The sequence below is a fragment of the Borostomias antarcticus genome (assembly GCF_949987555.1).
Source record: "Borostomias antarcticus genome assembly, chromosome: 5".
Taxonomy (NCBI): Eukaryota; Metazoa; Chordata; class Actinopteri; order Stomiiformes; family Stomiidae; genus Borostomias; species Borostomias antarcticus.
The window spans coordinates 5799503-5813222 of NC_140238.1; the positions used below are offsets into that span (position 1 = coordinate 5799503).

Genomic DNA, 13720 nt, shown 5'->3' on the forward strand with positions numbered 1-13720 from the left:
GGTCCAAAGTGAAAGAGAGACATACTGTGCTTATAATACTGTATATCATACAGTACGCGGTAGGTGAGCACAGTGGAGCTACAGTACAGAAGGATAGAGGGGTCTGACTGATAAAATAAGAGAGAAGAAAGAGTGATATTACAACCCCTGCACACAGGAATATAGAGAGAACCACTCACTGCACCACAAACATCGATATTCTCCAATGATGCAATGCTGGGTGCAGTGTTGGGGTGTGGACTGGCATGCTAAACAAACGAACCAGCACTCACGAAAGTCCACAAAAAAGCGTACTTGTTTATTAGCTCATAGCTTATTACTTGGGCCGCTCAACCAACGCCACAAACCAACGTTTCAGCGCGAGGTTTTCTTCAGCGCTTCAACATGGCAGTGCAGGTCAACCTCTGAAATAGTGATGTCCAGGTGTGACTGTGACCCATTAGCTAAAACAATACATGTGATAAAAAATACAAACAAAAAAAAACATTTGCTAAAACAATACACGTGATAGAAAATACAAACAAAATGTTGATCACCATTCAACATACTGTAATATATTGCCTACCAGTTACATCCAGCTGACAAATGCTGTCAGCCTGTCTCTGTTCCTGGCAGCCCTGCCATCTTTAATGCAGTGTAGAGATCAACTCTAGAGCGCATTACTGTTCTCAGGGTCAAAACATAGAAGAGGGAGAACAAGAAGAGAGGGAACGAAAGAGAGAAAGAGAGAGAGAGAAAGAGAGAGAGAGAGAGAGAGAAGGGAAGGGAGACCATTCAGTAAAAACTGCTCTAGCATGAGGTGAATCTTAATTGATAGATTGCGGTAAGATGACTCATTGGTTGCTATTTTTAGCTTGTGAGGAGAGGCGGAGGACCTTGAACTGGAGAGGTGTGTGTGGATGTGAGTGAATTTATGAATGATGCAACATGCTGCCTCTGTGTATGTGTTTGTGTATGCGCAAGCAAGTGCAGCCGAACGTCAATGTTGTTGTGTATAAACAACCACACCCGTTGTAATTACCATTGTTAATGTAATCGGTGTAGTCCACCTCTGTGGACTTTCTCTATGTGGACATAAATAAATTGTTAAAATGTGTGTATGTGTGTGTGTGTGTGTGTGTGTGTGTGTGTGTGTGTGCATGCATCTGTGCATGTGTATACATGTGTCTAACCTGTATCCCTATTAGACGACCTGGGCATTTTCAGGTGCTCCTCACTAGCTGTACCTCTCTGTGGTGGAGAAGAGGATGACATCCTGGACAACCCCTCCCATCCCCTCTATGGCGAGCTGTGGCAGATGGGGAGCACCTTCAGCCACAGGCTCCTCCCTCCCAGGTACAAAACAGAGCGGTTCGGGCGTTCCTTTGTGCCAGCGGCCATCAGACTCTATAACAGTGCCTGAGCCCTGAATCCCCCCCCCCACCTATGTCACCTGTCACTTTACTACAACAGTGCCATGCATGTATACATTTTACTCTTGAATGTATTGTATTGTATGTATATTGTATGTATGTATATATTTATTTACTCTTCTATTTGTTACGTGCATCCAAGCCATCCTAGGTTGGCTGACATCTCAGAGTGGATGGCGACACACCACCTCAAGCTCAACCTGGACAAGACTGAGCTGCTGTTCCTCCCGGGGAAGTGCTGCCCGCACCGGGACCTGGCCACCACCATTGACGACAGAGTTGGTGACGCCAACTCATACTGTGGGGAATCTGGGTGTGACCCCGGACGGCCAACTGTGGGAGTTGAGTTTCGTGAAAATCGGTCCAGTAGTTTTTGCGAAATCCTGCTAAAAGCCAAACACACAAACGCACGCACACATGCCACTTTTCCTCTCGCCCTGCGCTGTCGCTAGGGCCGAGGTAATGAGATTGCCCCAGGTAGCGCGGTGCGCGTCAACAGGAAGAGCAAGGAGAGTGTGTGGTGGTCCACGACGCACGAGGATGCGGGTATTGCAAACCCTTAAACACTAGAGAGGATTGGGGCTGCTTTCCGCCCGGAGCATTGTGTTATTACTGACCTTGTAGAATGAACTGTTTTAACCCAACTTGAACTGGCCGAGAAGAAGAGAGACCGGGCTGGCGGGACGACGACGGTTTGATGGACGACGCGGAGTCGTGAGGGCCAGAAGTCATCACCTGGTAAGACACCCCTCTCTCTCTCTCTCTCTCTCTCTCTCTCTCTCTCTCCACTGCTCCTATCTGTTGTATTGGCTGGCTAAATAGAGTCTTAAGTGTAATCTGTGCTCTGTGGGGGAAACGGAGGTCCGCGAACTGTTATCATCCCTGAGACAACGTAGCTGGACCTGTTAATAGAACTGTTATCATCTCTGAGACAACGTAGCTGGACCTGTTAGTAGAACTGTTATCAGAGACAACAGACAGTGAGGGAAATAATTACTTAATCCCCTGCTGATCTTGTACGTTTGCCCACTGACAAAGAAATGATCAGTCTATAATTTTAATGGTAGGTTTGTTTTGCTGACTATGACCTCAAGAATACCATCTCCTCTGTCAAACATGGAGGTGGAAATATTATTCTTTGGGGGTGTTTTTCTGCTGAGGGGACAGGACAACTTCACCGCATCAAAAGGAAGATGGACGGGGCCATGTACCGTCAAATCTTGGGTGAGAACCTCCTTCCCTCAGCAAATGGGTCCTGGATGGGGGTTCCAGCATGACAATGACCCGATACACGCGGCCAGTGGCACAGTGGCTCAAGAAGAAGCACATTAAGGTCCTGGAGTGGCCTAGCCAGTCTCCCTAACTGTAGCTGGACCTCTCACTGTAGCTGGAGCTGTTAGTAGGTGGGTTGGATTGCCAGTGGGACCACCCACCACAGGGTGCGGTTATAGTGTATATGTTTATTCTTTACTCTGATCTATTCTGTACCTATGTATGTATATTCTTTACTTTGATCTATTCTGTGCTGCTATAATGCCCCTGGGGCTTATTTAAGTTGATCTTATTCTTATCTATAGACGATCTGGGCGTTACGTCACTAACCTGTATCCCTATAGACGACCTGGGCGTTTTCAGGTACTCCTCCGCCTTCGATACCAGTACGGCCTTGTCGCACGTCATCACCGAACTGTGGCTGTCCGTCGACGGGTGTCTTTTCCCCGCCATCACCGCCGCCTCCATGGCTATGGTCACGGCCTTGGCGCTGTCTAGGCTGTCGGTGGAGTTGTACAGGGCCCGGCCAAGGCTCAGCCCCAGGCCTAAACCCAGTCCGTCAGGGGCCCAGGACCCCCCACGAGGGTGCCTGCCCTCGTGGTAGGCATCCTGGGTGGACTCGGTGCTGCTCTGGGCTGTGACGGAGATGAGGGGTTTGGAAGTGGTCCGGGGGGGGACTGGTGGAGGGGTCTTCTTGTAGCTGGGTGTGTAGGTTACAGCTGGAAAAGAGACAACATCAAACACAGGCTTGTTAAGATGGTTGGATGGCTGCAGGCTTGTTTCTTGGACCTGGGCTGGAGTGCTTCCTTAATATAAAATAATACATATTTTCAATGGAGAGTCTCCAAGGGAATGGCAATAGTCTAAGACTAGGTCTATAGTGAACCAGTCAAACTCCAAGTTACAAGGTTACTTTGTAATGTGTTGGGTGGTAAAATACAAACTAGAAAAAGCAGAAGCTAATAAAACTCTTCTGAGTTGGGGATGCCAGTAAAGGATATATGTTCAGGATTGTCGACAGCTCCTTCTTATTCTGAGAGCGTCTGAAGAGTAGTGAACATTGGCTGTTGTCACCGGCCAGGCTAGCTGGCCTGGTCCACGGTAACCCCCCCACAATCGACAAATCGCGTGACAATAAAAATAGCCTGTTAGCACCGCCCTCCCCTCCCCTGTTCAACAAAATGAAAACATTATTATATATACAGAGTCAACTGGGTCACACTCCAGGGCTGTTTTTTCGTCGCAGCACGCCCGTTTCCGGGTTTAACGTGTTCTGCTTTTTCAATGTGACCTAATGTTGAGGGTAGCTCCATTGGAGCAAATAAAACATGACGGCTTAGAATAAATGGTCCGAGACATCCCCTCGCTGAACTACACTCTTCACTCAGTTCCCAAAGCGTCACATGTTGGTGAAGCCATCATCACAATCCGCCGTCCCTCCAGACCCTGGACGCCTCCGGGGCCCTGAAGTGGGCTTGAAAGATTGTGGCCGAGCCCTCCCACCCCGGTCGCAATCTCTTTGAACCACTCCCCTCCGGCAGGTGGCTGCAGTCCATCAGGACCAAGACCTCACGCCACAAAAACAGCTTAATCTTGACTGCTGCCAGCCTCATCAATAAGCCCTGTGTCCCCCTCTGACTCTCCCCACCCTTACTTCCTTTTGCACCACTTGCACATGGCCGCTGACTGTACTGCACATAGGCTCACACTGCACACACATAACACAACGGCCCCCACCTTTTATAAATAAATTGCATACACATTAACACTCTGTACACATACTGTAATGTTGTAGTGGCAATACATCTGATATAGCTATCAAAAGTAAAAAGGATTTGCCAAGGTTCGCTCAAAAAGGTTCAGTCTGATTTATTAAGAAAACATACGATTGCAAAAGGACTTCAAGACAAAACACAGAAGTGTTTCACCCAAGGAGAAGTGAAGCAGTTTGGTCTTGCGCGGTCTTATATTCAAGCAATACACAGATATGACGTTTCTAGAGATCTGATTGGCTAACCCATCTTTACACGTCATAATTAATGGCGGACGTCATCAACAATGGCAAGAATTCAGACACGTGATATTAGAAAGCGCCGTAAATCTTGAATAGGTTTCTGTAGAGACAATAGAATAATGGAAGGTCACACTAGGCCAGACTGAAAGTCTGGGGTGTGTCCCCCCTTGGAGATGTCTTCCTGTTATAATGATAAAGCCACGGCAGGGGTGTTTGTAACGCCAAAAGGTAGAGAATGGCGAACAGGGCTTCAACAATAGGTTTAGGAACAAAAGGCTGAAACCGGAAAGGCTGAGGCCAGTTGCCTCTAAAAATTCCATGACACTGTATACACACATCCCACGCCATTTTGTATTTGGTATTTTGTGTTTTGCACTGTTCATATGCACTGTCCTGTCTTTTCACTGTCCTGTCTAGTCCTTGCACCCTGTCTAATGTTGTCTACCCATCAGTGTTATACACTAACAGAACAAATTCCTAGTATGTGTATAGACTACCTGGCAATAAAACTGATTCTGATTCTGACAAAGATGGATCAGAGATTGAGCTTTGGAACATGGAACAGACACATCTAGCCACCTTGGAAGAGTAGAGGTAAAACTGATTCCATGATGAGGAAATATGAAATGCATTAGTCCATCTGACATTGTGGCCTAACCACGCATTTATGTGGTGATAAATATTCCCAGTTATCTGGCCTGGGAGGAAAACTCCACTCCGGGGCTAATGTTATTGTCCATTCACTGATGAAACATTTTAGATGAGTCAGTGGATAAGAGAGAGGGAAAAAGAGGGAGTGATGAAGGAAGGATGACAGACAGTGTGAGAATAACAAGGAAAAAAGATGGGAAAGATACATGGGGGGTGAGAGAGAGAGAGAGAGAGAGAGAGAGAGAGAGAGAGAGATGACACATTCGGGAGGCATGATTCAGCAGAAGGTAAGGTAATACAGTACACACATTATTACCTAGGCAGTCATGCGCCCGGGACTCATAATTCCTTAGGCTTCTTGGCAGTGTTACTCAGCATTTTAGCTTTCATCTAAAACGAATGGAAGCTGCCAACCGAGCCTAGAGCTTCACCTATTAATTAACATATGTGATCTAGGCACTACAGTATGCGTGCAATGTACAGCAGTACACAAATCAATATAGAGGACCTTGTGTTCAACAAAGAATGAATGACTTAAAAACTGCACCAGAGGTTGTGAAATGTGTGTGAGCAAGGGATGGTTTTGATAGGCTATGAAATCATGATGTCATCGATATCTCAGTAATTGATCTGCAAATTAATATTTCATATTGCTCATTATGTACTGTAGGGGGTACTGTAGTACATGTTTTCATTATTTAAAGTATGGCCTCAGAAAAAAATTATAATACTGTCCCTTTCACAAAAATGCTGTTATAAGGCTACTAAGAGCATACTAAGATGTCTCCACTTAAAGTTGATGAAAGACTGTGTACCGCACTGTTGCTTAGGAGAACAGATCCCGCCGCCACATCTCCATGACAACAAGATGGACACCTTTTCTTGGCACTTAATAAGCACCCTGCTGAGTTTCAGGTGGCAGGCTGTGAATTGAGAGGAGTTTGACTTCATATAGACTTCCAGTCCCCCTCTCCTTTCTAAATTACAAGTTTGCCCCCTAATGTGGCACACTCAAATTCACAAACCCACACACATCACAGACGCACACACGCACACACACACACACACACACACACACACTCAAATTCACAAACCCACACACATCACAGATGCACACACGCACACACACACACTCAAATTCACAAACCCACACACATCACAGACGCACACACACACACACACACACACACACACACACACACACACACACAAACACACACACTGCTCCCTCCCGCCAGGCGTGATTAACTTGGAACACAATGAAAGTGATTCGGGCACTCCATCTCTGTTAGCGGCTCTCTATCTATCAGGTCTGAATTGCATGCTAATGCCGTACGGAGCGGTGGACTTGAGGGACATGTCATTAGGAGTGTTCCTTCCAGACTGGATTTATCACTCCATAACAAAACAAGAGGTTTGTTTAGCAGCCTTTTAAGGATATGTAAATGATCTGGAGGGAGGATTAATAGAAACTCCATTATCGACACCGTCAAGAACGTCACAGACCAAAACGCACGACAACCATAGATACGGTAGAACCACTTTGGACCTTATAAATCATTATTCAAGCATAAAACATAAAACAAGTGATGCTTCCACTGCTTCTCCCGGCTGACCGCTTGGACCTCCATGTTGCATTGTTCCACAGTGCACAGGTGGAGTACACAGCATGAGGAACCGATATTCCTGTGAGACGCCACACTAAATATCTCAATAAAAGCTTTAATCTAGCCGCTCACAACTCAGATCTACGGTAGGAAATACATAGCATATCCACCAGTTAACACAATTAACATCTGCCAACATAATTAACAACCGTCAGTCTCCGGTGGATGTGTGGCGGTGCCAGTGGGTGTTTCACCATAGGTACTGTGGCTGAATTTGAGAGAGGATACTGTAACTGCAGGTACGGTGTCAAACACAAGGACAGAGACAGAAGGATTCTTTAGCTGGGACAGGGGAGCGGGGCGCCAGACGAGCTGTGACCTCCTCCCGGTCACAGCGGTCCCCACAGTTGACAGCACAGTGTCTGCCACCAGCGTGAGTGATGTAAACATCCCTCCCTGAACTGCAGCCCTCTTAAACAAAACCACTTGACAAAGTGTCGCTGCCGTCAGATGGATCACCAGAGGCCCAGTGCAGGCTAAAAATAGAAACCTTGGACATCCAGATGAGTGTGTGTGTGTGTGTGTGTGTGTGTGTGTGTGTGTGTGTGCGGGCGATAGAAGGAACTGCAGTCCTTGCCGGGCATTGAGACTGTCAGAGAGGAGAGGATGCTCATAAATGCGTCAAGAGATCCGGCGTCTGAGGGGTGCTCTCCGCAAATAGCTTGATCCCGACTCCCCCTCTCTCCCGCTCAGCCCTTAGAGGAAGGTGGGGTGGAAATATTTTACATTCCGCTGCCGTATTTCAATCTACCTGCAAGATAAGGTCTTGTGCCTGATGAATCAATAAGGTGCGGTGCACAGAGGCTCAAGGAGAAAACAAATGACCAAACAACAGAGGACAAGGAGACAAGCCCGGGAGTCGATGGCCCGGCTGTGATATTCAGGGATTATCAATTAACGTAGTGGGTGTTGTTCTTGTTTGAATCTTAATTTGTGAGTGTAAAACGAATCCGCAGCATTGCCACTTCTGTTCATTAATCAATGTTGAAACCACGCGTCATTGTGGCTGAACCACTGTCTGGCGAAGTCAGCTTGCTGTACTTGAGCGAATGAACCCTGTGTGTGGTTGGTGAATAATGTGCTGTCTAAAGGACCGCAGATTCCCACTTCTTCGTAATCACCAGTAGTAGCTTGCACTGATTTGAGTGTGTGCCCCTCTCAGCTCAACAGCTGTAATGCTGATTTATGCGGTGCAGCTGTGGCATATTTGTGCCAGCCAGGGTGCCCAAGACTGGTTGTGCAGAGTGTGTGTGTGTGTGTGTGTGTGTGTGTGTGTGTGTGTGTGTGTGTGTGTGTGAGAGCCCAGGTGAGCTTTACCTGGGGGTAGCTGGGGGGTCCGATCAATGCTGGAGGTTGAGGGGAGGCGGAACTGGATCCCTGAAACGAGTGTGGTAACATTCAGAATGGTGGGCATACCTGCTCACACACATGCCCTGCACACTCGCACCACATGGATCCCAACAATGTTTGAGGGAGAGAAAGCCGATGAAAACCCATCAAAATATTCCTAGCTGTCCCAGTTATGGCGGGAGATATTTTTTGAAATACTCACCAGCAAAAGCAGGTGAAGGTGATTGGCTTATTTGTAGACTATACTACCTCATACCTTATTTGTAGACTATACTCCCTCACTCACCTGATGTGATGACAGATATGAAATGCCTATCAGACAGCCTAGGATGTCTAAAAGGAGAATGAATGAAGGGAATCACAGGCATAAGATAGATTGTCAGTTAAAAGTATGGGCATTGGTAAGCATGGCTCATCCCGTTGGGAGCACTTGGAAGTCAGTCCATGTCCTGCAGAGGTGCTAGCACTTTATGTTCAAACAGCATTGAGACTCCAGGCTATGTAATGGGGTTGAAGAGAGTCTTGACACCGCTGGCTCCAATCTAACGTTGTATGGTAATGTGATGTACATTGTGCTGCTGGGGAAATAAAGAAACTAGAATTCTGTAATGATATTCAGCTACTTTTCACTGGTTTTGAAACACATTTCATGACATACTGTACTGTATCACTGCAGTAGATTTGATTCTTTCACACGTTTTCAGAAGACTCTTTATAATGAAAAGTTTGACAATACAGGAACAGGATGCTGGAGAAAAGAGCAAAATTAATATAACGCTGCAACCTAATTAACTTTCCCCTTGTGAAAACCTTGTCAGATTCAGCAAATTATAGCTAACATTGCAAGTGCTCAGCATGAATATCAATAAATAATAGTACTGCTTGCTTCTAAAATATAAAACAATAAGAAAAACATTTTGTGGAAACTCATTGTCATGTTTATGTTTCTGACTTCTGATTATTTTGTCTCTAGTGTACTTTGTTAGGGCCATGAAATTCAGTGGGAAAACTGAGTCCACTGATTGGAGTAGCACAGAAATCTCTTGAGTAACTTGAATGTTTTCCTGTACAATGTTGGCAGAACAGTCCATCTGGATCTTGAGTTGTCAAGGGGCTCTGATTCTGAAGCTTTCAAAATAAGAGTATGAAAGAACCCAAAACACCACAACGAGGCATCGTTTCCATGCACTTTAACATCATTTCCATTTCAATATAGTCACAGGTCTGTAATTCCTAGAAAATAATTGGTAAAGTGATTTACATATTTTCTTTTACAAAGAATAAATACCAACATTTCACAACACTTGATAATGAGCTGTATCATTCATATTCTCAGTCTTTGATTCCTGAGCATGAGGGTGAATCATTGCAGTAAAAACAATCAGTTCCAGACGGTACTTCCATTGCTGCAGATGGGTAGACTGACAGAGAGGAACATTACAAAATATGTTTTGACTGAGGGTTTCTCTCAAAATATCCACAATCTCATGATGTGCAGTACATGTCCATCAGCTCCTAACTGAGATAGAGCACAGTCAGATATGCCCATGTGTGTATGAGTGTGAATGTTGTGTACAGTATGTGTGTGTACAGACATGCATGATATTGAAAACCTTGTACTGATACTATTCCTTTTTGTCCATTCAGTTATTAACTACTGTACTGTATATCTCTCCTTCATCTTTTGACTGTGCAAAAAATGGCATTCCCCATGTTTCTTCAAGAGGAGCGAATCCAACAACTCATGATTTACAAGGAGTCTTTGGGATTTATAGTTATATGATAACTGCCAAGATTTACATCACCCCATTCCCGAGTGACATTGAACAGAAAACTCAAAACACACAGAGGAGGAAAAACAACACAGTATATCTCCACAGTCACGGCAAAGATTGTCAACACCCAAATTCAGTGGGCAGTTAATTTACCACACAGAGCTCCACAGTCTTTAGATATGAGTGGTAAAAGTCAACTGTCACCAGTTAGGTTGACTGAATAAGTGCATTCATTATTTCACAGTACCTGGGGCAAACAGTTGGTATAGTCATTCTTTTCAAATGCTTAAAGCAGTTCAGGTTATTGTACATTAAGCTCCCTTGATTGTTCACCACATTCGTCCAGCAAGGTGCATTCCATGGAACAATATAATTGCTGCGACTGATGCAGTCTTTTAGTGATGAACCACATCCATTTTGTAAAGATATATTGCCGGGTCATGTAGCCTAACTGTTGGTTCATTAAGTGCCCATCATTCCAAAGAAAACATCCATTCAGAATATACAGGCACGATGCTCGGCAGTACATACACTTTTCTTTCATCATCCATTTCAACTACAGTATATTTAATCTCTGACCCGAAGATGAGGAAAGAAGTTAAAGCGTCAGGGACATGTAGGTGATCTCTGCACTGTTGTACTCGTATCTCCCACTCCATAGCTCCACACTGGCACTCCGTCTCATGGCCGGCGGATCCTCCTGGGCCCTCCTCTGCCATCTGTCCCACAGGAAGTCTTGGTCACATGGGCACGCCGCTGGGATGTCAGCCACTGTGGTATCAGCCGCTGGGATATCAGCTGCTGGGATATCAGCCACTGAGGTATCAGCTGCTGGGATATCAGCCACTGTGGTATCAGATGTTGGGATATCAGCCGCTGGGATGTCAGCCACTGTGGTATCAGCTGCTGGGATATCAGCCACTCTGGTATCAGCCATTGGGATATCAGCCGCTGGGATATCAGCCACTGTGGTATCAGCTTCTGGGATATCAGCCACTGTGGTATTAGCCGCTTGGATATCAGCCATTGTGGTATCAGCCGTTGGGATATCAGCCGCTGGGATATCAGCCACTGTGGTATCAGCCACTGCGATATCAGTGACCTCCTCTTCCTCTGGAGCCTCATAGTCCTCAGAGACATTCATGTCTAGCAGATCCACTGCATCCTCTGGTTCCACAGGGTCTTGACCCATGTCTTGCCTATTGGCTGGATCCAGAAGCGCAGCATCTATATCTTTTGTGTCTGGATGGAAGAAGTGCTGATTGGCTGGGTCAACTTGTACTGATTCTGAGACTATTACACTGTCTAGGTCAAATGATTTTGGACTAGGTGGGGTTATTGTAATGACTGGTTCCTGTGCTACGGGATATTCAGGGAATTCAGTAACTGAGCATTGTGCTACTGTATAATAAGGGTACTCTGTGGTGGGTTCGTCTGCTACTGGAAGTTCGGGGCTCTCAGTGTCTGGGTCTTCAGACAGGTGATCTAACCCGTTCTCCTTAGCTGGGTCCAAAAGAGCTGACTCTAGTGGCTCTGGTGGGGAAACAGTGGGATCCAGGGACGGTGGTGATGGGCTCAGAGACAATGGGCCTAGTTGATACTCGGGAGAAGAGTCGAAAAGATCCATTTCAGATTGACAGTCAGACAGGTCCAGTGGCTCTGGTTCTGGATCAAGAAAGACTGAGTCCAGATCCTCTTGATCTAGGGAACTCAGAATGACCATGTCGAAATGAACCAGACCTGAGCAGTATACAGAGGCTTCATCAAGTGGTTCTGGAAGAGGTGGCCACTCTGCTTCCAGAGACTCTGGGTCAACAGTGTCACAGATCTCTGAGTCGGGGAATACTGCATCTGGTGGGCATGTAATGAGTGACTGTAAGGATACTGGCTTTGGAAGTGAGACCGTGTCTGGGTACTCTGACACTATCACAGATTGACATTGGTCCAAAGGCTCTACGTCGGCTGAAATTACAGTAGCTACATCTAGTGCACTAGCATTTCTTGGGCATATTGTGACCTTGTTTCGATAAGCCTGACCTGGTGAACACACACTCATCTGATGCAGTGGTTCTGGGTCTGCTTCTGTCTGGGTCATAGGGACTGTAATGGGCGAATCTGGAACAGGTGAGTCTGGGACTGGATCTACATAGGCTGGGTGTGATGGACATATCGTGGGGGGGTCGTGAGAGACTGGATCTTGCTTATACACAGTGACAGGGTCCTGAGATTCTGAATTGGATGGGTAGATTTCATCTTCAGATTCTTGTGGTGGGGAAACAGTTACATCAGGAACTGGAAATGGTAGGTACAGCTTAGTTTGATCCAATGGCTCTTGGGAGTCTGGGGGTGTCATATCACCTAAGTGAGGTGGCTCTGTATCTACAGGGCTCTCATTGGCTGACTCTACAGACACTGGATCAGGAGAGAACAATGTGTTTGGGTCAAATGATTCTGAATCTAGAGGGCTAATGGTGCCTGGCTCCACTGACTGGGCTTCTGAAGTTTCCAATACGGTTGGGTAAGGAAATTCTTGTGCTGATGACCTAAACATGTTCTGGTCTATCATCTCTGATGGGTAAACTGTGGATAAATCTATTGAAACTGGTTCTGGTTGAGCCCTGATGACTGGGTCCACTGGTTCTGGTTGAGGACTGATGACTGAGTCCGTTAGATCTGGTTGAACCCTAATCACTGGTTCTACTGGATCTAGAGAGATTGGAACGGTACTGTCCACAAACATAGAATGTGGACGTGATAGAATGCTGGGGTCCATTGACAGCTGTTTTGGGAGGTGCCGGAGGCGCCTGTTCTTCTCCTGGTCCTCTGTCTCCTCTGGACACATGACAGCTGCGTCGGCCGTGCTCTGCCGAACAAGGGCTTTGCTCCTGGCCTGGGTCCCCACAGACACTTTAGCCACTTGGGCTTTCCTTGCAGACCCCATTGTCACTCCGGTGTCCCTTGCTGCCCCAGTATCTCTTGCTGCCCCCCCAAATGCCCCACCTGAAGTTCCAGTCGCCCCTTGTGGCGACCAGGTGTTGTAATGCTGTGTGAAAGAGTTGAAGTTGCTGTTAAAAGCCCGGAGCTCAGTGCAAAGGTCTCTTCTGAGCTCTGCCAGCTCACGCCGCATGGCCGAGACCTCCTCCTTCCATTGCATGCTGATGGCAGCAGCCAGGGTGGCTGACTCCTTAATACTGGCTTGAATGGCTTTGGGCGAGGGACGCTCGGCTGCATGAACGCTCGGTTTGGGGTGCCTGAAGAGACTGGGAGATACAGGGGGCCCAGAGAGCGGTTTGGCCGTGGCACCGATACTGTCTTGACGGTATATTCTGTCTCTTCTGATGGGACAGCCTAGATCATCATGAGCCAAGGGGACTGGTTCTGCCAAATCTTCACGTGCACTGGCCCGGTTAGGCAAACTAGTTTCTTCCTGCACATAATTTCCCTCTGGAAGACAAATGTGAATATGTGTATGTAATATAATAAGACCCCAGGTGTGAGCAGCTGGAGGAAATGTGCTATTTCTAGTCACAAAGCACAAACACTGAATCATGCAGTCTTGTATGAGTCAAAATAAGAGAA

The 13720-nt window shown here is 46.5% G+C and overlaps 1 protein-coding gene across 1 annotated transcript in view; it reads right to left on the bottom strand.

Annotated features, from left to right (window-relative positions):
* Positions 1–13720, bottom strand: part of dlgap2a (discs, large homolog-associated protein 2a) — a gene marked incomplete at both ends in the record, with an annotated part of 187235 nt that overhangs the window by 9380 nt on the left and 164135 nt on the right. The window contains 2 exons of the mRNA XM_084438400.1: positions 3015–3403; positions 8334–8393. Coding sequence (XP_084294526.1) covers positions 3015–3403; positions 8334–8393 — 449 coding nt within the window. The remainder of the gene's footprint in view (positions 1–3014; positions 3404–8333; positions 8394–13720) is intronic.